Raw genomic sequence first — 27,470 nt, 5'->3', positions numbered from 1 at the left:
GTATGAGGTGAAAACCTGGCATCACTCCAGATTTTAGGTCTTCATTTGATGCAGCAATGTGTCAGTCCTTCTCTAACATTAGTCACTGTTGTCACCAGGAGACAACACAAGCCTTTCTCCTCTTCCAGGTGTGAAAGAAAACAAAACTCACAGTCTCTGTCTCTTTTCACTCCAGTCCTCTCCGACTCTGACAGGAAAAACGAGAGGCAAAAACCCAAAGTCTCTGGCGGTGAAACAGGGCTGAATTTTCTGCTGCGCTCTTCAGATTGCCCGATTTGTCATGTGCCTAATCTGGAAGTCATCAAGCGCTGTGTGTTTGGTTTGAGGTGGAGGAAGGGAGCCACGGGGTTGTGCCAGAGGCTTCTCTGCCGTCCACATGGAGGGAGGAACATCTGCGGAGGCTTTTATGTGATCGCACATGCACTCAGGTGGTTCTTACAAGCATTGTAGGAAATGTATGGCTGTCAGTTTTAAAATAGAAGCAGTTTTGGAAGAACTACTCAGATTCTTTACTGAAGTTAAAAGTGCCAAAACAACAATGTAGAAATACTCAATGGAAAGCAAAATGCACTTATTGAATCAAATGGATGATACTCTGTTAAACTTTCTTGGTATCAGTAGTTGTGACACATTAATGCACTAATTATTTTACTGTTGTAGCTGGAGGTGGAGGTTTTATTTACTATCTATACAGTTTGTGAGTTTACGTCAGCATTTCAAAGCTCTACGTGCAAAAATCTGACCTATGAGCTGGTAAACTGGGAATAAACAAACAACAACAAAAAATAACTTAAACTGCATTAAGTTTGTAATGATTTTTGGATTTTTTTTCCTTTTTATTAGAGTGCTTTATCTTATGAGGAGCCACAACATGATACCAGTTATTTGAACATAGATGTATCATGTTTACCATTTCATGAATTTACCATTTATGAGTTGGTAAATTAGGAAGAAAAGAATACAGAATTAAAGCTATTCTGCATAAAATTTGCATAAATGTTTGGAATTTGCCCTAATTTTTGTTTTTCAATTGGAGTATTTTATCTTGTAGACATCTGAGGAGCTACAATTCAAAGTTTTTTTTTTGTCTTGCTTACTTGCCATCTCATGAATTTCCCATTTTTGACACGGAAAATTAAGCTTTTTTTTGCATAACATTTACATAAATGTTTTGGCCTAATTGTTGCTTTTTCAATTGGAATATTTTACCTTGTAGACATCTGAGGAGACACAACTTAACAAAGTTGTTTTGTTTTTTTTACTTAAGCGTATCATGTTTATTTATGTACCATCTCATGAATTTCTCATTTATCCATTTCTATACACCGCTTAATCCTCATTAGGGTCGCGGGGGGGGCTGGAGTCTATCCCAGCCGACTTAGGGCGAAGGCAGGGGACACCCTGGACAGGTCACCAGTGTATCACAGGGCCACACTCAGAGACAGACAACCAAGCACACTCACATTCACACCTACGGACAATTTAGAATCACCAATTAACCTCAACATGTTTTTGGACTGTGTGGGAGGAAGCCAGAGAACCCAGAGAGAACCCACGCTGCACGGGGAGAACATGCAAACTCCACGCAGAAAGATTCCGGTGCCCCCACTGGGACGCGAACCGGCAACCTTCTTGCTGCGAGGCAACAGTGCTACTAACTGCGCCACCTTGCAGCCCTTTCTCATTCATGAGATGATAAATTAGAAAGACGATAATAAAAAACATTCAAGTTCTACTAACATTTTAACCAACAAGAATAACCACATTTCATTTTTTAAACTCCTTATGTTGCTTTATCTGCAAGGTAGCTTTTAGGTCTAACTGATTTTGGGGAAATATGCACTTTTTTTTTCAATGTTTCTGACAGCTATCGGGATTTGATCTATGAAATATTTATTTTAAAGTCACGCTGAAGTGATGGAGCATCACCACATGAGACTCCATCGAAATAGTGACGATGCTGCATAACATATATCCTTTGTATTAACTGCATTGTTTCATATGGCGTTTTATTTAGCCCCTTCCCTCCTGTTACAGTTTAATGTGACATCTAATAGACATTTACCTCAAAATTGTACTTCAGAAAATGCACTTTCTTTCATTCCACCTCTGAATATGAGGCACACACACACACACTCTGAGAGACACACATGCAGAGTTCAGTTCTGCATCAGTGGAAAAACTGATCACCCGCTGGCTGGAAAACGTACCCACCCCCACCTCAAGGGCCAAACCGAGGTCTCAGCACCAAGCTGGCTGCTCCACTTGCTGCGTCTCCTCCCTCCTCCCCACACAGCCAGGCGTTCACTGCAGAAAAACTCAAACTTTGCTCGTTTTCCCTTCTCTTTATTCGTTTGGCAGAAACAAATCAGAATAGATAGCACACTATCTATGACTCGACACGCTCCCTGAAACCAGACTAACAACAGCAATACTTCATTTGTTTATCGTATGTGTCCTCGTTATTCAGTCCATGTATTTTGTGCACAGGTTACTGGATGTCTGCTGAGGGAGGACCATACTCTTCACGGGCTGTTGGCTAGGATTAAGCTTGCTTCATGTCAGGGTTTGACAAACAAAAACACACCACAGAGCTTCCTTCGCTTGTCCTCATGCAGTCCGTGTGAAGAATCATTTCCACCGATACATTTCAAGGGTCTACAAACACATTAGTCATTCAAATAGTACATTCTGTGAGCTCTACAGGACATCCACTCTGAGCTAAAGGCCTTTTTTCTTCTGGGAGCAGTTTATTCTGACTGAGTAGTGGTTCCCTTGTTGAGTTAATACTCACACGTGGCAAACGGTTAACAGATCCAGGTGTGCTGGTTTGTGGTCTGGCGCAGAAAAACACCAGTGGGTTTTTTTTGTTTGTTTGTTTTGTTGTTTTTTTTAAAGGCAAGAGAGACATCATCAGCTCAGCCTGGATCAAGCTGAAAATTATTCCGCGATCATAACTATGTACAAAATATATATAATCACACTTATTTACAGAACATGTGGCGACAGACAAAGCCTCTCTGGGCGTCCACATGGTTAACATGAATACAATAACAGACAGCACCTCTAGTGGCAGAAAGACAAAGACACAGAAAAAAAAAAAAACTTGGCACTTGTAGATTTCTCCCACATAAACACAAAACAGAAACAAAATCAGAGTCAGTTTTAGTGGTAAACAATGCAGGGGCCTCCACTTCACAGGCCGGCCTCATGAGAACAGACAGACGAGCAAGGGGTTGATCGTTATTGGCCCGTCTCTGCTGCATTCTTCTTCTTCCTCTCTCATTCCCCCCCAAAGGACAATCCAAGCCTCAGAGGAGGCAGATCAGGCTCTTGCCCTCCTCGATCTCCTCCTGAACCTTGTCGCTGGAGGTGGCGATCTCAGCCTGAGCGGAGAAGACGGCGCAGACGAAGGTGAGCACGGTGCCGCCCATGGCAGTGTAGAAGGCCCAGCCCATGGAGCAGAGCCCGGCCCGGTACGGAGCGGCGTCTGGACCGCAGTACAGCTGGACCTTGTCTGAACCCCAGCCAGCAGGGTACAGCATCAGACCCAGGATCAGGAACAAACCTGCGAGAAGAAAAACAGACAGACAGCATGTAAACTCAAGTGTTGGTGGTTAAATGCAGCGCTCGAGACTGTTGTGGTTGTTTCACACCAGAACACGAGTCTTAACTCACTCGCTTACTTCATCCACAGGCTTTAGTTTTTGTCATAGCGCAGGTGGGAATTTTTCCACGCTAAGCTGTGGCATCATGATGTATGTCAGTAAGCACACACATCATGTCTACGGCTCAGAGGGCTCAGTTCAGTACCAGACTAGTCTGTACAAATACAGTAGATACCCTGGAAAGCCTCATATTTAGGATTAACTAATCAGATTAGAACTGTTTATGTGGTTTCTGCCATCTTTCATCCCTTAGAGAACCCTTTGTCCTACAAAATCACCAAAATTGATTCATTCATCAGAACCAGAAGCTGTAAAAACAGATAGTTGAATTTTTAACTTTTAAACTTGAATTAATCATGTGTAAAGTGCAGTAAAATTAACCAAATCTGTGCTTAAAATCATTATTTTTCATCAAAATCATTTTGTTCAACTTGTCTTATTTCAAAATTAGAAGTTTTAGATCTTTCTTTACTTTTTTTTTATACAATTCATGGCATTATGACTTATTTTTATCCAGCATAAGGACATTTTTGAGTTCTCCTTAGTTCTAATCATGGTTGTTCTGTTCCCAAAAAGGTGCAGGACTTTATACTGCAGTGAAAAATGAGTCCACAGTGAGTAGAAATGTGACAGGAGCAGAGGGTTAACTCAAGTTTTGATGATACAAAACAGCACACACAGCAGCCCCTAAAACGACTGAGGTTTCCATACCCCAAAATATGACAGTGACTAAACTGTGGAAGCTTTAACTCACTTAGAAAGCTTCCTACTGAATCCACTGGCTTTAGTTAAGACTGTTGTCAGACGTATTACAAGAAATTTCCTGAGCTCAGCTGTGGCTTCACGACGTATGTCGGTAAGTGAACACATCACGTCTGCAGCTCTGCCGCTTCACTTCAGCACAAAACTAGTTTATACAAACACCATACAAAAGCTTAATAGCCTGTTATTTACAACCGAGTTATGAGATTAGGACTGTTTTTGTGGCTTCGGCAATCTTTTAATACGCTTGTAACGATGAAGTAACATGCTGTGAGTCTAAGTCGAGACGACGGCGGCTCTTAGTCACCAGAGACTGGATCTGGTGCAGGGAGGCAGCTACTGACAGAGTGCTGATGTCGGAGTTTTTCACCACTCTTTGACACACACAAATGGACGCAGCTGCACACGGATGAGCACAAAAGTGACACAATACACAACCAAACACAGACAACTAATAAATGCTGACATCTCCGCATGTTGCACAGAAGAAAACAGAACAAAGTTTCCAGCGGGACACTAACACTCGATGTGGTTTGTGGCACATCGAGTTACTTCAACAACGTTTTTTGTGTTGCATGTTCAGACAATGATTTACTTCTTTACTGTTGCGCTGCGAGTACATGGACTTCGAGTGAAGCCTTTTTCAGCCCAGCTATTGTTTCCAAAGTCAAGATTCAATTTAAAGCACCACACATTCACATCCACATGTTTATAAACCTGCCTGTGATTTTGTGCACATGTCTAAACACTTTTATAACACGCTGTAAGTATTTGTCCTCGGATTTCAAGCACATATGATTAAATATGATTACAGCTGTGTTACAGTGTATAATCCGTCTGTTTAGACACCAGTTATGGGTGCTTTGCAGGAGGAAGGATGTCTGCATGCTTAGGGATGTTAAATTCTTTTTAGGACGTCTTTAATGAAATTTAAGAAGCTACCTTTTAAAAAACGTCAAAAATAAAATTAGGAATTAAATGAATTCACATCATATGAGCACGTTTTCCTGATAAATCTACTACTGCAGAACAGAATCAGGTCAAATATTCACATACATTTAAGTTAGATCTCTGTCTAGTCCTTTTGGATTGTATTATGTGGCTTATTTTATTGCTATTAGTTGCACCGGGAACGCAGAAGTCTTTTTTTACAGAATCTGATTAGAGCAAATGGTTTAAATGAGGGATGTACAAAAAAGTGATTTTTAACACAGTTTAGACTTTGTTACATCATGAGTAGTTTAAGGACTGTTGGAAAGTTGAACAGTCTCATGGTTTCTACAGTGCTACTTCTTGATTTTCATAGGAAAACGTGCCTTTCAAACCCGTTAGCTGCTTTTGGGGTTCATCACTTCTGGTAAATGCTACTTTTGTGGGGGTGACAGTGAAGTGTTGCTGCTGTTTTGAGAGACTACAGCCAATTATTCTTGCTAAAACAAAAGAACTCTGCTGCCAAAGTGTTGTCCTGACATTCAAAGCATCCCAATGGGACAAAAAAGCAGAAGGAAAACGTTGGACCAGGCACAAAAGCTTTCCAGATTTCCTCTCTAAAATGTGGCTGAAGATAACCACAGCGAGACCCACGGTGCTGCAGGAAAGAGCGACCCCGGGCTCAAATCTTGACACACAACCCTGCCAGGTCAGCGCACAACAGAGCGAAGAGAACAACAGGAAAAGGTAGCCGGTGGGCTTCCCCCGCTTGCCCCGGTCACCGGCCGACCCTCCGGCGTCCTGCGTCTCTGTGGAAGGACGAGGTCGCTTCCTGTGTTACCGTGACCCACTTCTTGCCGCTGCTGCCTCGCTGGCTTTGCTTCAACGCGCACTGCTTGTCTCATAGATGCAAAAACAAGCTTCGTTTTGCTGTCATGTGGCTTCCTCTGCTCTGCGCTTTCTCCTGTGATGGGTCAGCCAGCTGGGCGAGGAGCCTGCCACCAATCAGAGCTCGACTTCACATGAATAAAATGACACATAATAAATGAGCCAGACAGGGAATGTGGATTTCAGCTGTAAGGTTTTTTTTTTCATGAAAACAAGTGTGGAGGTGAAACAGTCTCTCTCTCCTAATCTCTCTTCCTCCTCTCCCTCACTTACTTTCTTCCTCCTCCCATTCTCTTAAAGCACCCAATATCGTATTAAACAAGGAAATGAAAACTAGGTCATAAATTCTTTCCACATGTTGCTGCATCGCCCTGACGTCCAGACCGGCTCCGGTGATGGATTGAAGGCATGGTTTTAATTCCCAACCCCACCCCTCCTCTGACACCCCCCCACCCCTCCACACACACAAACTTATTCCCAACCCCCTTCTCCCCCACCTCCACCTCAGAGCCGGACCTTCTAACCTAAGATCCCACTGCGCTCCACCTTCCCAGCCTCACTACTCCCCCCTGCGCTGGCTCTTGTCTCCGTTAACTTCCAAACTGTCAATTCTCCGCCATCAATCCATCGCTGAGAGCTGCCCCCCTGCCTCCCTGCCACCAGCCGCCCCCCCAAACTCCTCTCTAACCTCAGCCTCCACCATGTAAATGCAGCGCAGCAGGTCTGCTCCGAGAAATCTGGCCACTTCACTCCTTTCCAGGAAAAGACGAGAGGGCAAAAAGAAACACTGGCGAGAGCAGGGAGATTAAGACACAGATGGTCACGTGAAGGAGTGAGAGGAGTTGTGTTCTCTCGCTGTTGAACTCTGTTTTATTCCTCTTAAGTACTGAGTTAACCCTTTGAACCCCAAAATCCAGTTTGAAAGTCATGCTGTCTCAAAAAACACTTAAATTACACCATTTATCAGCACCAGAAACTGTAAAAACAAACGTAATTGTCAGATTTTTAATTTTCAGATGGCTCTTTTAGCTTAAATTGACCGAATCTAAGCTAGGAGTCGTCAGCAAGTTGTAAAAGAAACATTCAGCATGTTGAAATATCTCATCAGATGTGCACAAGAGTGTGAAAGAGTGTGTACAAGTTGTTGTTGTTTTGTGGTATGCCATTCTTCATTCAAATCCAAGCTTAAAATCGTGATATTTCATTTATGTCTTATTTAAAAGTTTGCTCTAACTAGATTCTGTAAAATACAAAAAATGATGCTGGTACTCATCAGTGCAGCTGTAAGGCCATGGGTGACTCAGCTGTGACCAAAAAATCAGGTATTTTTCAGCTGGACTGCAGGCGATGTCTATAAAGAGCAGATAGCACACAAGTGTGGAAACAAATTAAAAATGGTAAGAGGTAGTAAAACGTCCATACTATGTGGAGCTATCTTTTCTTTCGGCGTTGGTAACACCTGTGACCACGTGGAAAAATGCTGCACATGTTGATCACAGTTTGGTTATTTTTAATGATTTAAAGCATTATAACTAAGTCAAACGGCCCAAAACACATTTCTGAGTTCTCTCTACTTGTAGCCTTGTCTGTTTTGTTTCCATAGAGGGATATTACGTTCTATTGATGTTAAAATAAAGCCACAGTGAATAAAAATGCAACAGGAGCAGAACAACATCTAGAAACTGCTTCAGGCTCAGGAGGTTAAACTGAGCTGGGCTAAGGTTCAATCAAAGCAGCTGTATTGTAGGTAAAACTTTAAAATGCTGCAGTTTTGAAGTAGCAAAGTCTTTCTACACCTTCACTGTAAACGCAGATGTCCAAGGAAAGCTATTAAACGCATGGGAGATTTTATTTCTTATCAAGCAGAGCTGACAAGTCTGTTTTCCTCTTCTGTGTAACGCCCGATAACTTACGTCAGAACCATCATCACTCAATAACGCAGCGTAAATTCCTGTAAGTCAGTGTTTCGTTCCCCTCACTTCCAGCCTGGAGCTTAGTCATGGTCAACGGTTAAACCTGTAATGAGGTCTGTGACTCACGGCTGGAAGGAAAGTTTATGGTAGGTAATAAAAGCATTCGCCACCGAACGCACAAGAATCTGAGACGGTTTTACGGCCCGGTTTGTTTGCCGTCTTGTCTCTAATCCCTCTCTGCTGAAACTCTGCATGAGTGAAGGCATTTCAGTAAATGTACAGAGAATTCACTTACAGGTAGTCTAACTGGCGCATAAGAAGCCTTTAGGGGCCCTAAAAGGAGACAAAGTTCAGCCGACTGACCCTCAGTAGAAGTCAGTCTGTTTTAGCCATTGGCTTACGTAAAGTGAAGGGAATGAGGTTGACTTCAGCTGAAATCTCAAAACCACCTGAGCTTCAACGAACCGTCAGTTTAAAGGCATCCGAGACACTCAGAAAGTGTGTCGCAGGGGACGAGAGTCTGAAGTAAAAAAGTGACATCAGTGTATGTGAAGATGAGGTTAATGGTCTTGGGAGCCACTCCAGTGCAATGACGTGACCATCTCTGGCAGCAGCATCCCCATCTCCCCATCTGAGGTCAATCACTTCCCCAAACATCTGCCGTCTGGCTCCAGTTTTCTCATTACCGGAGGGTCGGCACGCACCGTGGAAATAATGATTAGTAGAAGGTCGGTGTGGTAGTCCCGCTGGCGGATATCAAGTCAGAGTGATATCATTCACCAGCCTCATGGAAAGACAGATGAAGACTGTAACGTAGGAAGCTCACGGATGTCGGAAGAAGTAGAAGAAGCAGCGATGCTGTTGGATGTCCAACAGGCAGTTGACCAGCTCTTATCTCTTCCTGCGGTTGAAATGAGTAAAGGGTTATCGGACTTGAGCTTCAGAGTCGTGAAGGAAACTCCCCCGGCCTCTTTGGTCGTTTGAAGCTCCTCTCGCCCCCTTTCCTCTTCCTCTTCCACGTCCTCATCCTCTCCACAATGAGGAGACTCAGCAGTGCATTTCCCTGCTTTCATCAGCTAAACCGGGTCTCCAGGTCTTTGTACAAACTGTAGACTGGCATTTTTCAAATGATATAACACTATTACATTCAAGGAAAATCTTGGTCAACATAACTTGACCAAACAATCAATTGCAGGGAGTTGCATGAGATCAGCGTGCACCTAATTTCTGAACATAGAACTATATACACTGGTGATCCAGCACAAGAACTGTTGAGGACTAGACAAGTTCGCTGCTGTTTTTAGATGATCTGCCATGTTGGTTGTTGAGCTGTGATACCCAAACTGCTGACTGCAAAGGTACCAGTCGACTTTTTGAGCATCTTCCTTTGCTTCCATTTTGATTCTTTTAGACTAATTGAAAGAAAACATACAAAATACAGATTTAGATGTTTGTTTATTTAACAAAGACCGTTTCCTCAGAATGAGTTTTTCGTTTATACTCTGAGCTTCAACTTCAGTAGCACTGAACTTTTCAAGTGTAATCCTTACTATATGTAGCTTTTACTAAGAGGTTTGGTCTTATATCATTTACAGCCTGATTCACAGAACATTTATTCTGAAAGCATCGCGAAAGTGGAGTTTCTCTGGCTGTCGACAGTATTTTCTAATCTATTGGGTGACGACAGAGATATTCAAAAGCCGATCTGTAAAAACTCTGACTCTAATACGTCAACAAGATTAGACAAGAATTTAAGCCTGGCTTTATCACATGTTCAGATTTCTGTTCTGTAAATTTATGTAAATCATTGCATTTTTAGATAAATAGCCCCTCATTTTTTAGGATAACATTTAAGAAAACTTGTACCACAAATGAACCCAAAAAATTTGTCATGATGTAATTTATCAACTGGGGAAGCTTCTTAATATTTATTAGGTTACAATGTTGTCATCTTCACCTGTAGGGTTTTCGTTAAACAAGACTTATCTGGAAACAGCAGCAGAGAGACCGTGGACTCAGGGAGTTCTCAGTAATTAGCTAGTTAAATGGAAAAATGTTCCTGCAAAGTTGTGATGTTTTGTTCTGTGCAACAAATGTTAAGTGATAAACATGCCATTGATTGTAAATTGCATACGGGTCGTGTTAGAAAACAAAGCTTAAGGGCTTGTAGGACGGCTTGTACGAAGCAAAAGGTCAAACTTGTACTTAAAAGAAAATGGGCACCAAAAATATTTCAAGTATTACTTAACATTCGCCTGCAGGCTTCCCAGGTGGCTCTGGAGTTGGAATGTGCTCGCTACAAACAATGCATCTGCTCACATTTACACAATTATAACGGACCCAAGCAGCAACCCAGAGTCACAACAAAAACAAACATCTACAGAAACCTCTCAAACCACTGCTGCTGCATAAATCACCTCCTGCTGCTGGTCTGTATGTTCTGAATATTTTGTAGCTTCTCTACAACAGAGCGAGACACAATCCTTGCATTTCACGCTGTCACTGTGAAATTTACATGTGACGCTTCATAAAACAGGAGCTGTTTCAAGACTACATCTAGCAACTGTTGTATGAACCCTCTGCACCCCAAAAACCCTCCAGCATGTTGGAAAGGCATGTTGTCTTTAAAAAAAGTACAACTAAAAATGGCCTAAAAGACATTATTTATTGGAAAGTCAGATTTACAACTTTCTGACAGTCCTTGAACTACTCATCAGTGATGTTTCATTGTAAAAATTCACCAAATCTAAACTTTAAATTGCGATATTACATCAAAATCACTTAACTCTACATGTTTCATTTTAAAGTTTTGGTAAAAATAAGCTGCTTGTCGTGACCAGATTCTGCAAAAACTAAGAAATTCTGCACTCTTCACTGCAACTGATAAGACACGTGACAACATTCTTTTTAGCTGAACTGGGCTGAACTGCAGGCTGTGTTTAGATCGAGACAAGGATGAAAACAAATTAAAAATGTAAGTAGTTAAATATCTAAAGTATGTACAGCCGCCATTTTTTTTCAAGTGTTAGTAGAACCTGGAAATTTGGAAGAAGTTTTTCATTTTTTGGAACATAATTGATTTAATAAATTCAACTTTTGCTTTTTCCTTTTTCATGATTTATGATATTATAACTTTGCTATACTGCACAAAAGACATGTTCGAGTTCTCTCTACTTCTAGCTTCAAAAAACTGCAAGAAAAACAAGCCACTATAGTTAAATAACGCTTTCTTTTTGTTGTAGTGGGACAAAAATGGAGAATTTCAACAATTCTTTTCTACTTTGCCAAAAGAAGCTTTTACTGAAAATCAGTTCTTGTATGAAATACCTGAGAACGAATGCCTAAATTCCTTACAAATCAAGGGCCTTGATCACATGTAATGATTTAAAAATGCAATTTAAAAAATAGCATGCATAATGCCCCAGATAAGCGCTCATATTAAGCGATTAGAAGCTTACTGAGTAGAGGGAGCTTTAAAGCAGCCATTCATCACTCCCTAGTTGAATGGGTTTCAGCAGTGTGTCAGGTCAGCACAGAGCAGGGTTTACTGCTTGGCATGTCCTTCACCACACGCCCACCTCTCTGTTTGGGCCTGCACCAAATAAACAACTTGTGGGGGAGGACAGCCATAATCAGTGGACAGCTGAGGGCTACAGCCTGAGAAGAAAGGGGAGGCTCAGCGAGCATGATCTCATGGCCTCCTCCCTTCTATAATTCACCACAGGGAGTCAAAGTGGCCCTCAGTGGAGATCTGGCCTCAACCACAGGCAGAAGACACACACCCTTCACACATAAACACAGATACGCATGCGCACTCAACCGCTTTCAGGCCAACCGAGTGTCGGAAAAGCTCCAGCTGACTGAGTAGAAAGTAAATATTTGGGTGGCAGTTGCCCCAAGTGACGACAACAAGATACCGAGCTCTTTGAAAACCTCTAACTTCTGCTTGGGTAAAAGTTCACCGAAGGCTCCACGAGTATAAAACACATAATTCTAGCAGTGGTAGTTGTGGTTCTTGTAATGAATGTGTTTAGCTGAGAGTAGAACTTTTCATTTACCTTGATGAACGGTGGACGCCACAGGAATGAACAGAAACAATACGGCGCAGCTCTCTTTAGATCAGAACACAACTCATGCACGTCTTTCTCTTCTAATCCAAACAGCAGAATAAAATATTGCTATATTTGAAAGTTCTGAGCACAAACTGGCTCCTTCTCAGGAAAAAAGAGGAATCACACAGATTCAGGTGTGTGTGGTTGTAGCCACATTCATGGGTGGGACTAAAAGTCAGGTTGTCCTCAAACAGAATTAGTTTGTAAGACACACTGTCAAACCAAAAAGCACAGCTGTTCCAACCGGACACACCTGAGGGCAGAGGGACGGCCAGCCATCACAGGGAGGAGGGGAAAATACTTTTTAAATGTTTGGATGACAGCAGAGATTTGCAGTCCCTCTTAGAAGCATTGACATGCTCTGCTCTCGGTCATATGTGTACAAAGTGACCCAGCTTACTGTGTCACTGCATGAAGTGTGGATGTCGGATTACTGGTTTCATAAAGTCACAGATCAGAAAGATAGTCGGGAGGAAGGTTCCTAAAGCTGTTCATCAATCAAACAGACAGAGTTTGGTAGAAACTTTATATCTGACCAGGAGCCAATTTGGGCTTGAAGCTTTTAGACATAGAAGCTTTGACAGGAACAGAAGCCTTGAGCAGGCAGCGATCACTCTGTAACCCACTGGAGCCCAAGCAGTTTGTGGGCACTTCCTGTGACATCTTTACTCAAAGTGTGAGTATTTTGAAATGTAATTCATGCATTAGTTATGATAACATAAATCACAAAAATCATTAAACTGAAATCATCACGCACAACATTTTCCAAACCCCTACAGGTGTTACCAATACTGGAAAAAAATGCTGACTCTACATACTATAGATATTTTACTGCTTTAATTTGCTTCCGAACTCATCTTGTATCTGTTGCGTGTAAACACAGCCTGCAATTCAGCCAATAAAAACTGTCACGACTGTTGGTCGCAGCCGAGTTAGTTGTGGTTTTATGGTTGCACCACGATGACCCAAATGATTAAGATCTAGTTACAGCAAACAAAATTTTGAAAAAAAGACATGTAACATAAGTGTTTTTGATGAAATATCAAAATTTTAAGCTAAGATGTGACTAAATCTGCTGCCAGAACCACACATCACAGATGTGTAGTTCAAGAACTGTTGGACAGTTGACGATCCACCATTTCCTCCTGCGTTCACAGCTTCTAGCTCTGATAGACCGAGTCGCATATTAAATAAGTTAAACACATGTGTTGCATCTCACCTGCGATCCCTTGCAGCAGTCCGCACACATTGAAGATGCTCTTCTTCATGATGCTTTGGAAGCACATGGTGAACACCGAGATGAACGCCACGGCACACAGCAGGAGGATCCCCGCCGCCAGGAAGATAGAAGTAGCCTGCCAGAACCCGCTGGCTATCTCCCCAAAGTGCACCGCGTAGGGTCCGCACAGTATTCCCCGCTGCAGGTGGGGCAGTTTTATACAGCGGCCGTAGATGCCTAAAGTGGGTCTATAAGCCTCCCCGGCTGTGGTGGCCCCATGGGGGCCGAAGACGGCATCGGGCGTGCGCGGGAATCCCACCAGCCAGTCAGTGCTCATGAAGGCGATGAGCTCTCCGAAGGCAGCCACAATACTCAGCAGAGTCCACAGCATGGAGCGGCAGGTGACAATGACATGGCACATGCTGACGGCGGCTGGATGAGTCCCTCTGCGTAGGAGCTGTGATCCTTCTCTGGCAGACAGCGAGTGAATACTGCACAGAAATAAATTGTTCACTAAAGGTTCTGGTCAATGATTCACAGTCTTCCTCTTTTTCTCTCTGTCACTTCTTATCTTCTGCTGCTGTTCCGGCACAGCTGTTGTTCCTCCTCCTTGAACTCGCCCTCCTTCTGTCGGCTCGGTCTTCAGACTCTGACTCTGCCAGGTTTTTGGTGTCTACATTGTATTGAAGTTGTGTTCCCTGAGCCAGCCCGCTGGCGTCACATCAGACACACCTAAGAGATAAAACAGAAGCAAGAACAGAGTGAGCGCTTTAATTGCATGTGTAAAATGTAATTGCATGTATAAAAGAAACTCTGAGATGATCAGTAATTTCTGCTGTGTTTGAGGAAGTGCAGCCCTGAGCTACGCCTCCCGTTTCTCTTGTCTTATTAGGGAAAAGCAGAAATGTGGAGGATGAGGAGCAAAGAGGTGTGTAGATGTTTAAGAGGAGGTCTGCTGAGTTGTGCAGCAGTGTGTTCGTTTGAAGTGGACCTCTTCCACTGTGTTTGCGTTTAAGGATCTGTGATGAGTCCTGCTCCCTGCACCCCGCAGATCTTCACGACTGAGGTTGTAAAGATGAAAAATAGAAAAACAGACAATTTATGAGCGTGTCTGCTTTTGTTTGTGTATCTGTGGAGAAGGAGATGGCGAGGTTAAAATAGACGTGGAAAAAGCGGGATGAGGAGCGGATGCAGACGGGGAGAAAAACAAGCCCGAGGCCTCTCATCAAGCGGCCCACACAGCTGACCCGGGGTCAGCCAGCGGGTGATAACACAACAGCCGTCCGGCCTTCACATGACCGCTGATAACCGCGGTGACACCGAGGCTCCTGACTCAGTGACACCGCAATCAGGAAGACGCGAAGCAGACTCCCAGCTGGCACGTGAACACACGACACGGCCACATCTGTCACAGCTGGATTACAGTGCTGTCAAGTGGTGGAAAGTAGCAGTCAAACACTAAACTTAAGGTACTTGTACTTAAATCTTTAAATTTTATATACTGTGTCGTTCTATTTCAGTATGACAGCTCCAGCTACTACTGAACAAATAAATCATAAGACCAGCTTGTTACATACAATGAACGGATCATGGCTACTCTAAAAAAAACAAAAAAAAACTTTAAATACACATTGTTGATAATATTTCTGTACTTAGGCCCAATGTGTAGTTTCAGCATTTGCATTGCAGTGTGTGTAATAGTCACATTTTAGGAGACACAATGTGAATTAAGATACAAAAACAAAACTCACACAGTTCTCTTTGACTGATCTTGAGGAGAAGTCTGTCTGATAGAGTATCATTCACTCTGATTTTAAGATTCCTGGATACACTGACTAGAAAGGTTCAAAGAGCTTTATTCAGTTTTTGAAATATTATAAAAGCTATTTCCCTGGTAAAATGAGCCCAATCATTCCAGGCATGTGATTCTTTTCCAACAGAATTATTCAAGGCATTTGCCGATAAATCTGCATTTTTCATGTTGCAATGTATAAACAAAATGTGCAAATTTCATTTTTTTCCAATATCATGCAGCCCCAGTGCACAACTAACTAAAGAATTTTCATACTTCCTTCACTACTAATAATATGCTGTGACATTTTAAATAATTGTACACCTTGCCCTATTTAATCTAAATGGTCCGGTCCTTGACTGCCCCAAGCATGTCTGACCAAACTGTAACCTGCAACGTAGGAAGTTTTACTTCCACGATGTGTCTAGACACATAATTGCGTTATGAAAGATGCCTTTTCTGATTACAAGAAGACTATCATGGCATTTCAGATTGCATAGTTTCACTTTTTACTTTCAGTACGTACTACGGCTGCCCTCACAGTTTCATTCACGATTCATGTGACACTACTTCATCTTGATGTTGTGCTTTAAGCGTTGATTGTCCATATAGCTCACGCAGTCTGCAGTGTCAAATCACCCGTTTGTCTGTTTTTTGTGGCTCAAGCTTGATACTAGATAAAGACACAGGGAAGTATGTGGCATATCTTGTGGTGCTCAGAGGATTGTGGGTCAGAATGACCAGAAAAGCATGTTGGTTTGTAAACTGTAAAATGCGACTGGATGTGACAGGACATCCTGGTATATCAGGTATACTGCATTTCACTTACGATACTGAAGCTGAAGGTGATGGGAATGTGATAAGATTTTGGAAGAAAACATGCATTTGTCACATCATATAAACTGCAATTATGAGAATCCATATAAGAAAAATAATTTATATGATATCAACTATGATTTTGACTTATTTTACAAAGATTTATTGGCTTCAGACGGTTTATCTTGATGAACCACTTCCCAATTAAGGATGAAAGAATTTTCTTTCACAATAAAATTTGCATAAAATTTGGATCAAAACTTGTCTTCTACCTGAAAACTAGCCTAGTACACTTATTGCAAATGAAGTTTTTCTTTCATTAGGTAACTTTGGTTGATTTGAGATGAAAGAAATCACAGCCTCCATCAAACAGTGAAAGAATAAAGACTCTCTTCATCACAGCACCCTATTTGAGGCCCTCGGGGATCCCCAGAAGCTCTTTGGAGACTAGACAAGCTCTCTGCAAGTTAGTGAAAGCTGAAGATTTTATCTAGGGGAGACATTAACAAATGTAAGCAGAACATACATTAAAACAGAAGCTGGAGCGCCAGAGAAGATTAAAAGGCGCTTATACAAGCCTTTGTGCTCATGTTATAAATACAGCTCTGGGCCAAAGCTGAAACTTGTTTCTTTTCTTTGAGTCTCTTTTTCTGCCCTGCTGCCTCTTGGGAGTCTGTTAGTCATTCTGCAACCAGCGTTTGGCAGGGCAGCAGAGGGAGCCGGGGGCCGCTGTTGACACGTGTGCTGCCCGCACTGCGAGGTTTCCATCGCCCAGCCCCCGGCGTGCCCTCACAGGGTCGAAGAGGCTTCGGCCGTCCCCCTTGTGGTCACATCTCAAAGAGTAAGACTCAACGTGTGCGAGTGAGTAAGGGCTTTTACGCAAACTTTGATCTTTGCCATCCTGTTGAGATATCAACAACAGTTCTCTTTTTGTTCCCCCTCCTTCTTCTTTTCCAGCGGAGAAAATGACCCAGATCTGTGGTCTGCAGCAGGGCGGTGTGTGTGAGCTAACGTAGAGTATGTTTGGACTGTATAAAACAGATGAGATCATAAGAACAGGCACAGACAGCCACCTCTGTGGAGCTGGACCAAAGTTAATTTTATGAATCACAAGCGTTGCCTCACGCTGAACAGATGCAGGAACATATGCACACTCGCAAACTGCACTTTTTTAAAAAAAGAACTCCTCCTCCCACCCACTCCGACTCGATGTCCCGGCGGTGCTCTTTGACGAGTCTGATGTTTGACGTTAGGATTGAAGACTAACGGGCCATCCGCAGTTTAAGGGTCAAACATTTGCCTTCCAGTTGTGAAGACTAATTCCTCACTGACAGGAATATTGTTGGAAAACACACCGGAGCTGAAACAATCTGAAGCAGCTGGGGGGAGTGGGGGACACGGGGCTTTGAAGACCTCAACACTTAACCCCTGACCTTTCTTGACTGCGGTGTGGTTGCATCATGTTGGTCAATTTCTCTGAAGTTGCCTTGAATGTGGGTTAGTAGATCTAAAACAAGTCTGAGCAAGTCTGCTTCTATTAATGTACCTGGTATTTGTCACAACATATGCCCAGACGTCTGCCTGCTGTTTCCCAGACAGGCAGATTTGAGGCAGTTATCGTGAACACAAGTTTCCCAAGATAGAGTGAAGCATGTATGTGTGGCTGGAGGTGGATTTATGATGTCTTTTATACTCTCTGAGTTACCGAGGGAGGGAGACTGAGGATTACTTGAGGCTCAGTTTACATACACAGAAGAGTTTAAGGCCCTCAGACTTCACCCAGCACCCCGCTGACCCCCAACGCTAATCCCCATACGCGCACGGACTTACAAGACTCCCTGCCATCCGACACATGCTGCCCCAAAGCTGGTAGGCAACTGCTCAAGAAGACAGTTGGAAAATAAAATCACGGAGAAACACAAGTTCACACAAAAATAAATGGGAATAGATGACTCTACAATCACCCAAAAAGCTCTGAGGTCGGCAGAGTGACGGTTTGAGATGCAAGCAAACGTTAGCGTCCTATCAAGCAAACTTTTGAAATCCCACAAAAAAAAAATTTAAACAAGTAAAGTTGGTCTTGTTTCCATTAAGTGCTTTGGGGTAGAAGAAGCCGGAAACAAATCAAGTGGTTTGCCAACCGCTTAAAAAAACCATCAAAGAAGAAGAAACAAACAAGAGACAAATGGAGAAAAGTCGAAAGTAATTATTGGCTCGTGTCAGCTGGTATCAGACATGTTTCAAGCTGTGTCGAGATGAAGACGAAGAAAGAAACAGCTATCGGCCATTCAAGTTAAAATAGAATTTGTAAGTCTGTTTCTATCTCCTGTTTTACGCACAATAACTCTTTTTGAAATCGTCAAAACCACCTCAAATGAGTGTAAAAACTTTGGGTAGATCTGTTGCTTCCATTAGCTTTTTAAAAACAATACTTCAAAAATGTAAATCAAAGTGTGTAACTGAAAGAGGTGATAGCAATGATAACATTCCGGTTTAATCCTTGTTTTGAACATGACTATGCCTAATTTCATGACGATCCATCCTACAGCTGTGGAGGTACTTCTCCAAAATAGCGACACGCATCAACCTTCTAATGATGCTCCAATAAAAGTCAGACAGTCACCAAAGTCACTGGGCTTCTTCTGGGAACCGTGAATGTTTCAATGTAACTTTGCATTTTGAATTTGCATCAAAAATCTCAGAAAATTCTGAAATGTTGCAAAAAAAAGTTTGCAAAGCTGAGGTCAAAAGTGCAACTGAAACAGACCTCGCAAATATGTTATGTACAAAAAGCAAATTAATTCAACACTCATTGAAGTATCTGCCTGAACAGACAAAATTATTGAATAACAGTGGCAGACAATATCAGATCTATGTGGAGCAACGGGGAAACTGTAACTTTCCTCAAAGTAATAGATGAAACAAGTTTAAAGCCATATTTTCTGCAATAACTGACAAATTTTGTGTTGCTACCGTTGGAAACATCTGAGAATCACTGATTACCATTAAACCCTCTGGTGATTATGAATATCAAATTTCATGACAAAAACTAAAAGAAAAGTCAGATTATCATTAAAGTCATGAGCGTTCACCCTCTGGGGAACATGCATGTCTTCGAAAAACTTCACCGCCATCCATTCATTGAGATATTTATTTTAGACTGAACCAAACAGAAATGTTGCTTGTACGGCTAAAAAGCTCAACTCTAGTTCAGAGTGTCCACTCAGCTTTTCTGTTATCGCAGCAACAAAACAGCAGGAAGCGCCTTTCCACGCTGCCACTGACAGGAAACAATCTACATATCTATGGACTTGTCACGACTGGAGTCTCCATGGAGAGCGTTTGTTTAGAGCTGGCTGAAGCCTTAGAGATAAACCTCTACAACCCCTCACAAAGAACCGACAAACAAATTCTGCTTTTTTTTTTGTCCACACGTCTCCTGCCTTGTGTCACCCAACAGCAAAGCCACTTTAAAACAAAGGAAGTGTTTATAATCTGTGAGGGTCTGTTTGAATGAGAAGCCTCTGCGGCTACTGAAAGGGAACGCAGGATTTGATTGGTCACAGAGGAACTCAAATAACTAATAATGGCTCTGTTTAAGATAAAACACATGGAGGAAAAGCTTACAGTTACAATCAACTTATAATTAAACACAGCATCCATCTTTCTTAGTATTCCATGTAGGCATTAGAGGACGGTAGAAGTCTTGACCTTGTCGTTACTTAAAGTAAATTACTATAAATGTAATAATAGCAGTCAATAACAAAGCAGGCCCCTGTCAGGTTTTCCACAGCAAGTCTTTCCTAACACTTCAGCACATCTGCTCAGCATCCCGAGACACTACAAAGAGGCTGTAATTCAGATCACAAACAGCATATTTACGTCCTATTACATCAGCCAGGCGGTTTGCACGAGTAAGTGTTCACGCAGGGAGTCGGGAAACAAGAAACAATTAAGCACAATTAAGAAAAAAGAGACGAGCGTCCAACCTGTCTCCATTGGTCCGTGGATAGTCCAGCTCTCCTGGAGATGTGGCTTCTCTGCCTTGACTCTCCTCCTCTGCTCACACACTTTAATGCCTCCCTCATACTCCTGACTCCCGGACCCTCCCCACGTTCCTCCTCCCGGACCACTGCATCCCCTCTGATTGGCTAGGCCGACAGCGGAGCCACACTTCTTGAGAGGGTCCACATGGTGGCCATATTTCAGTGCTGAATCTGGGTTAAAATAACAAGAGCTGGAGCTGCACGGGGTTTCTCTCCTCTTTCTCTCCCTCCGTCTCAGTTTCTCTCACCTTCTCCTCTGTTTTCGTTGCTCTCTGAACACTTTCAATCAGCCAAGGCCAACATCTTACTATCAGCTGTAATGAGAATTGCATTTGCACTTCCAGAAACTTAAGTGTAGACTATTAAGCATGGTTCTCTGGATAAGTATGCTAATAGAATGGGTTGGTACACTTCCAAATGCTTGAGGTTAATACTTATTTATACTCATTAACAGTAAATTGGCCACTTTTTTAGTCAAAGTAAGAGTACTTCAAAGCATACAGTTCTGTTGACTAAAGTTTGTCATGGAAGTATACTTAAAGCCACCTTGAAAAACTGTTAAAGTGTGCTGTTGCAGTGTTGCATGTCAACTTAAAGTAACAAATATATTACCAGTGTGCAATTTGTGCTGCAGTTTAAGCAAGTATACTTAAATTGCTTTGAAAATCAGTAAGTGTACTGTTACAGCGTTGTTTTATCTGTCATGTTAAACTGTATTTACATACTACTAACGCACCACTTGCGCAACTGTATATGTAATGCATGCTTGAAGTGATCGCACAAAACTGTACAGTCGTACTACTGCAGTGTCATTTCACATGTAAACTTAAATTTAAGTCACAAGTGTGCATTTTGTGATGCTTTGTGTCAAACGTATACTCAAAAGAACCTGGAAAAAGAGTAATAAGTGTTCTGTCACAGTGTTATTTTGTGCATAAACCTGAAATTTGTTCAAAAGTGTGGTACTAGTGCACAGTTTTAGCTACTTTATGTGTAGCGTACCCTTAAAATGGCCGAGCAAAACAGCAAAAGTGTACTACTAGTGTGCAGTTTAAGTTGCTTTGTGTCAAAAATATACTTAAAAGCATGGTTTAACCAGGCAATAAGCATTATTTATGTATTTAAAGGGGAATGTGCTTAAAGAAAACAGAAAAGTATATGACCTATGTGGATTAAATGTATTTATTATAGTACCTGTAGTAGTCTGACCTGAAAAGTCACAAAACTCGCTCACACAGACATAAAGCTGCCGTTGATAACCAACACATGAACCACAAGACAAACAGATCCTGTTACACCCTCCTTTAATCAACATCACCCGTCTGATGGCGAGTTAGATAGCTGCCTGGATGCTGAGTTAACCGACCGATGGAGCAGATGGTTCAGAGTCTGACTAATGGATTACTTCTCTGGCTGATTGGAGCAAAGTGTCCCGATCGCTTGCAGCAGCAACGTGTGCATTCAGCCAACACCACAGTCAGCTGCAACATCTCTCTGCCTTTTGTGTTTGTTCACAAATGAGTTCCATATGAAGACGGAAAAAGGGGCAGACTCAAACAGAATGAGAAGCTGAGAGGGCAATTGAACGCACCGCGGCAAATCAGAGGAGGAGGCCTTTCTTATCAGTTTGAATGGACATTAGGCCAGAGCAGTTCAAAAACAAGCCCTTTGAAGGCAGATACATAAATGCTAATCCTAATAAAGCTTCACATTTGACTCAATTCTGGTGACTCATCCCCACCCTGACTTGTGCGTTTTCTCAGCAAAACAACAGCTGACTGTTCACTAAGCCCCCTGCTCGTAAGTTACTCCTGATGCCTGCCAGCTTTCCGTTTTTGCGCTTCACATATGCAGCTTACAGTCATAATACTGCTAGATGTACCTCTCAAAACTCTTTAAATTTGTCAAACAATGGGCCCTTTATTTTAGAAAGACTAGAACTATAGGGTGATATACCTAAACAATTTTGCATGATTAAATGTTTCATTTTAACCAGTATAATCGACAGTGATAATCGATTGATCATTTTTAATGCCCTTTTGTAGATAAAGGCCAGTAGAAGAAAAAAAAGCTAATATGAATTTAAGCAATTTTTCCTATTCATCCACTTGAATGTTAACACAGAAATAGGAACACATAAAAAATAAATAAATAAAATGATGTCTACATATACATTTAATGAAATAAGAATAAAGAAATTACATTTTATTTTTTAAAAGGCATTTTGCTCCATTTTTGGCCATCAACCACTGATTTAATGCGGTTGAAGTGACAACAGTCTGTAACTAGCTAGCTACATTAGCTTACTTGGCTAAAATGCTTCTCTTGGCTTTTTACTGTTTTTACCAGACTATTTTTAAAACAATAATGAGAGTAAGTATTTTATTTTTTTATTTTTTTTTAAAGTAAATGTCTCTTAAGAAACTTTTTTATGGCTTTATAAATGAAGTTGTGCTAAAAGCTAAAGCTAACGTTTCAAAGTCAGCATCCACAACAGCTAGTTACCTTCCTCTCACATAATTCATTAATTTATATGTATTTTCAAACTTAATTTTTTAACGTTTTATGAGGAAACTTTTAGAATGAGGACTAATCGTGGACTGTTGCACCCCTCCTTATGTCAGTTGCTGTACATGCTAACGTTTGCAGCTTAAGTGACACTAAATAAACACAGTATTTAAACCATTTTTTACACTAATGTTCTTGTGTTTTTTGTTTTCCTATTAAAGCTCCATGTACATGCAGAGGAAAACCAAAGCTTAACAGAATATGTCTCGGTACAGCTGCTGTTCTGACCAGACAATCTGTGTTTGAGGGTGAAAACGACACCATTCAATCCACCAGTCAGCCACACTTTCTGTTTGTATTCTCAGTCCCATCAGAAGTCAACCCGACTGTGAGCAGTTGTCACATATCATGTTGGTGATCTGGAGACACAGATCAACCAGAAACTGACTGAATATCCTCTTACAGACGAGGAGAAAGCCAGCAGTGATGCTGAAGTGAAGATGCTCCTGCAGGTTTGTGCTGGCAGCCTCTGGAGCTTGGACACAGCGCAGACCCTCACTTCAAAGACCAGAGAATCAGAAGGGAGTAAAGATCCACATGCACGCAGCAGACACATGCCAGGCCAAAGCATCATTCATACAAACTCAACAGAGTCCTCCTGTGAGCTGCTGGTCATTCATCTTTCCTTGTCAGACCCCGTTCAGTGGTATCATGTAGATCTAAAGAAAGCGGATGACTGTGAAGCAAGGCAGGGTGACGAGTGATAGCAGTCAGACAACAGGTTGGACAAAAGGAATCCAACTGAGAATTTGCATTAAGGTATTTTATGAAGTGACCTTAACATGAAAATCTTTTTTCTTTGGTTTCAAATTCCTCCAAAATACTGTAACAAAGTAATTTTAGATCCTGAAAACCTGCTCTTAACCTACGTAAAAATAGCCTGTCCTTCACATTAAGGCTGCAACCAATGACTATATGCATTTCAGTTATTCTGCTGATTTGTTTCATGACTAATTAATTAAAAAATAGTTTATGAAATGTCAGTGACACAGAAAGTTATTTTTTTCTGTCCAAAACCACTAAATATTCAAAATACAATGCCTACGAAACAGCTTTTTTTTAGTATTATTGCCTAAAAAATAACTCACATTTAGTTATTTATGAAATCAGATCAATAGTTGGAATGCTCCTTAACATGACAAACTTCTATATTACTGTATTAAATAATGACAAACCCACAGATTTTGACTTTAAATTTATCCTATACTAGATTTTAGTTCCTTTTAGCTCGTTGTTTTGGTTTTCCAGCTCGCAACTTTATTCTCTTTGTGAAAAAGCTCTAGAATCCCAACGTGCACTACCTGTACTGACCAAGCGAAGCGAACCAGTAATCAAAATTTGATGGGAGCCCTGGGTCGCATTCATAGCCTTACCAGCTTGTCTATAGACTTAACTGAATCCGACATCCTCTGCTCAAACATGATCTGGTCCACTTCAGCCGCCACCAATAGAAGTACACAAAGAAACTCAACAGAGTGAAGTTAAAACAACACTGCAAACTAGCATCCTGGGAGTGTTATGGCAGAGCGACGCTGGCACACCAGCACAGAAATATAAATGCTACCAATTGCATATGGTGATAATATGTTTGTATGTATGTATTTGTTCCACTACCTTCAAGTGGCCAAAAAAAACACCCAGCGCCACTCCAGATTTCTGGATGCTTTATTATATTTTTTTGTTTGGTCTCAACACAATATTATAGAAATGAAAAGCAAAGTAGTCTGCAAGAAACATCATTTAACTCCCCATCATTTCCTATTTCAGATAAAATAGAACTGGAAAAATTATCCACAGAGCAGAATGTGTACTTGATGTCTGTAAAGAACTGGCTCTTTCAGAAGTTTAGACGTTTATCTTGATGATGTGTTTCTGTGCTCACACACCTGCAACTTGAATATTCAGGTGTGCCAAAGCCCCAATTTGATAAAGCCATCAGGAAGGAACTGATCTCATACAAGAGAAACCAAATGCTTTATTTTGGCTCGTATCGACACACGATTCCCGGACATGCCTGAGATATCTCACTGAGGTTTTTATCTCCACGTGTTTTCAATCGGAGCGGCGCTGTTACGTCACTCCACCGTCCAGCCGCCCTGAGGAAACCACGCTTTTAAAGCCGCGCTGTGTGGAAAGAGATGGAAGCAACGGACGGACAGACGGAATATTTGGAGAGCTTGTGGAGTTTCCAGTCGCGGAAAATAGCTGCTAACTGTGTGGTGAAATCACGTGCTGATTACTCGAGTGCAAACCAAACGTCTAGTTTTAAAGTATCTGACACATGGTGGAAGCATATGGATGTAAACAGTACACCATTTTTTCTGTCAAATACGTCAAGCCCGCCCAAATAAAAGGCTTCAGTGTCGGTGCAGATCTGGAGGGACACATGGATTTTTGGGAGTCTTTGCTGCTATACATTTGCTTCTCTGTGCAATCAGAGAAGTCTGAGCTGAGTTTGAATCCCGCAGAGGGAACAGCTACAACCATCTGGCCACTTCAAGGCCATCAACAGGCACATGGAGGCAGATGTTTAACATGCACACACAGGAGAAAGTCCTGTAAACTAAACTTAGTCTGGTATAGGGCTGTATGATTTTTTCAAATGTCAATTCTTGTACAAAAATTGGAAGCATGTGGAAGCAACATGTCTACCATTTTTCTGTACTAGTATAGATATTTTTCTACTTACATTTGTACAACCTGAACAAAGCAGGTTTTACACTACTTACTACTGCACATCAACTTTAAATATACGTCACCATGTTCAATGTATCTTCCAACACCTTTCTGAAACTAATGAGTTCAATTAATATCACAACTCTAAGTTTAAATTTGATTCATTTTACCAACTGAACCACCAATCAAATGTGATTAGTTCAAGGACCGTCAGAAATCTAAAGATCCTTTCTGCTTTATAGTTGATGATGCTGATAAATGGTGGAATTTTGGCAATTTTTAAAAAAGACACCATGCCTTTCAAATCAGCCAGAAGGTTTTTGGGTTCAGAGGGTTAAAAAAATAAATAAAAAAGACGCAAAAGCACTCAATTAGCTATAAAAAAAACCTGAAAATCAGCCAAAAATTCCTGCAATATACGATCTGACCATTTAACTCAAGAATTTTCTGATCAAAGAAACAGTAAGGAACAGCTTAAATCTGAACAAAAAGCACTTTGGTACAAGCCCATAGTAGTTCTATAGTCCGTGCAAGTACCGAAATCGAGTCGAGGTCCAATACCCCACCCTACATATTGAAACGCTGAAGATATAAGTAATCTGCAGAGAGGGAAATGTTTCCCTGTTCAGGTGCATACAGTCTCTTACTATAGCATATCTTCAGTCACAACCTCAACATCTTTTTCCAACATTTGACACCGATCCATTTATTTAATACGACAGTTGAGGTCAAGAGACAGATAAATTTCCCCCAGCGAGGTCACGCCACATCATTTTTATCCATTATGCTCTTGTCAGCAGCAGTTGTACTTCGCCGTATCTTAGAGTGGGAGTGTTATCTCTGCAGCATATTTGCTAATTTATGAACTTTCTGGGGAGTACCGCTGGAGCATAAACACACGGATGTGTTGAAGGTGAGGAAATCCCAACACTGAGCCTTGGTGGAAGCAAGACGGGAGCGTGGGAAAGAAAGAAGCGGGGAAAAGGAATAATGGTGAATAATGGAGAGCCGGGCGCTGAGCAGAGCCACAGCTCGTGGTCAGCGGGGAGTACACCTGCGAGAGGTGTGGCGCTCACATGTCGGCCGCAGAGGCACCACGGACGTATAACACCTCGGACCGAGAGGAAAAGCCGTGGTGAAACAAGCTGTATGAGGGGAAAAAGAAAACAACCTCATCTGTCCCAAGAGTCTTCTTTAGCCCAAATACATACAGAGAGAATAATAAAAACACAGCAGAGCAGTGTACACATGAACACATATGGATCTGGGCACACAAAACATGCACACCTCCGCTTGATCCCTGTGTGAGTGGTCACCGGTTCCCCCTGGAAACATCTGTTTATACGATCCGACCGACTGATTGTCAGTCTGGTTTGAGACGGAGCAGGAGTCGCTCTGGAAGGAGGAACCTGGTAATTCTTCAGCTGTGCCTCTGTGGAGGAAGGCGGAGGTCAACAATCCCTCATCTTCTCATACTGGCCATAACAGCCGTCGTATGGCGAGCCCACGCCAAGAGGGTTAAGAGGGTGATGGAAAACAAAGACCATCTGACATATCACAGCCTGGCCTCAAAGTGGGTGGCCAGCCGGACCGCCGCAGACGACGAGGCCTTCGCTGGATGCTGTGATGAGATTATTTGTGCCGTTTGCCACAAACTGTCCCTGCTCTGACTCCATCTGCATGGTATCTGTTAGCAGTTAAATATCAGCTTGTGCTGTTTGAGCTTAAGATTAAAGACGCCGAGGAGCAGCAGCGCAACAGAGATAACATCCATCACAGTGCTCTCATAACAACAGAGCAACAATGACTTCTGTTTGTTATGAGGGAACCAAAACAGAAAAACCAGTTGCTGCACGACCCTACAAATGGAACTCCTGGGTTTTTTAACTTGATCGGAGCATTTCCCTTTTCTCTAATGCATACTTTACCTAATAGTGTGTTTCACTTGCACAAGTCTCATACAAAATGTGATCTATCTCATTTTTCAGCCATTTAGTCAGGATGAACTGGAACACATTAACTTTAAATCTGGTGCTGTGATCATCAGGTCAAAATTGTAATTGCAATTGTTTACTGCTGA

General features: G+C 41.9%; 1 protein-coding gene across 2 annotated transcripts in view; it reads right to left on the bottom strand.

Annotated features, from left to right (window-relative positions):
* Window positions 1–2,330: 2,330 nt before the first annotated feature.
* The window catches only part of lhfpl2a (LHFPL tetraspan subfamily member 2a), a 49,131-nt gene continuing 23,991 nt past the window's right edge, over window positions 2,331–27,470 (bottom strand). Inside the window, exons 1-3 of one of the 2 annotated variants that reach the window (XM_008288584.1) lie at window positions 20,090–20,171; window positions 13,493–14,224; window positions 2,331–3,568 (exon numbers count right to left, since the gene is read on the bottom strand). In XM_008288584.1, the coding sequence (XP_008286806.1) occupies window positions 3,312–3,568; window positions 13,493–13,913 (678 nt within the window). In that variant the 5' untranslated portion in view covers window positions 13,914–14,224; window positions 20,090–20,171 and the 3' untranslated portion in view covers window positions 2,331–3,311. Of the gene's footprint in view, window positions 3,569–13,492; window positions 14,225–20,089; window positions 20,172–27,470 lie in introns of those variants that run through there. The other variant, XM_008288583.1, reaches the window with a different exon arrangement.

This window comes from Stegastes partitus, unplaced genomic scaffold, assembly GCF_000690725.1.
Source record: "Stegastes partitus isolate 25-593 unplaced genomic scaffold, Stegastes_partitus-1.0.2 Scaffold566, whole genome shotgun sequence".
NCBI classification, from domain to species: domain Eukaryota; kingdom Metazoa; phylum Chordata; class Actinopteri; family Pomacentridae; genus Stegastes; species Stegastes partitus.
The sequence above is the reverse complement of the archived record's forward strand: the minus strand, read 5'-3'. Positions and strand labels throughout refer to the sequence as shown.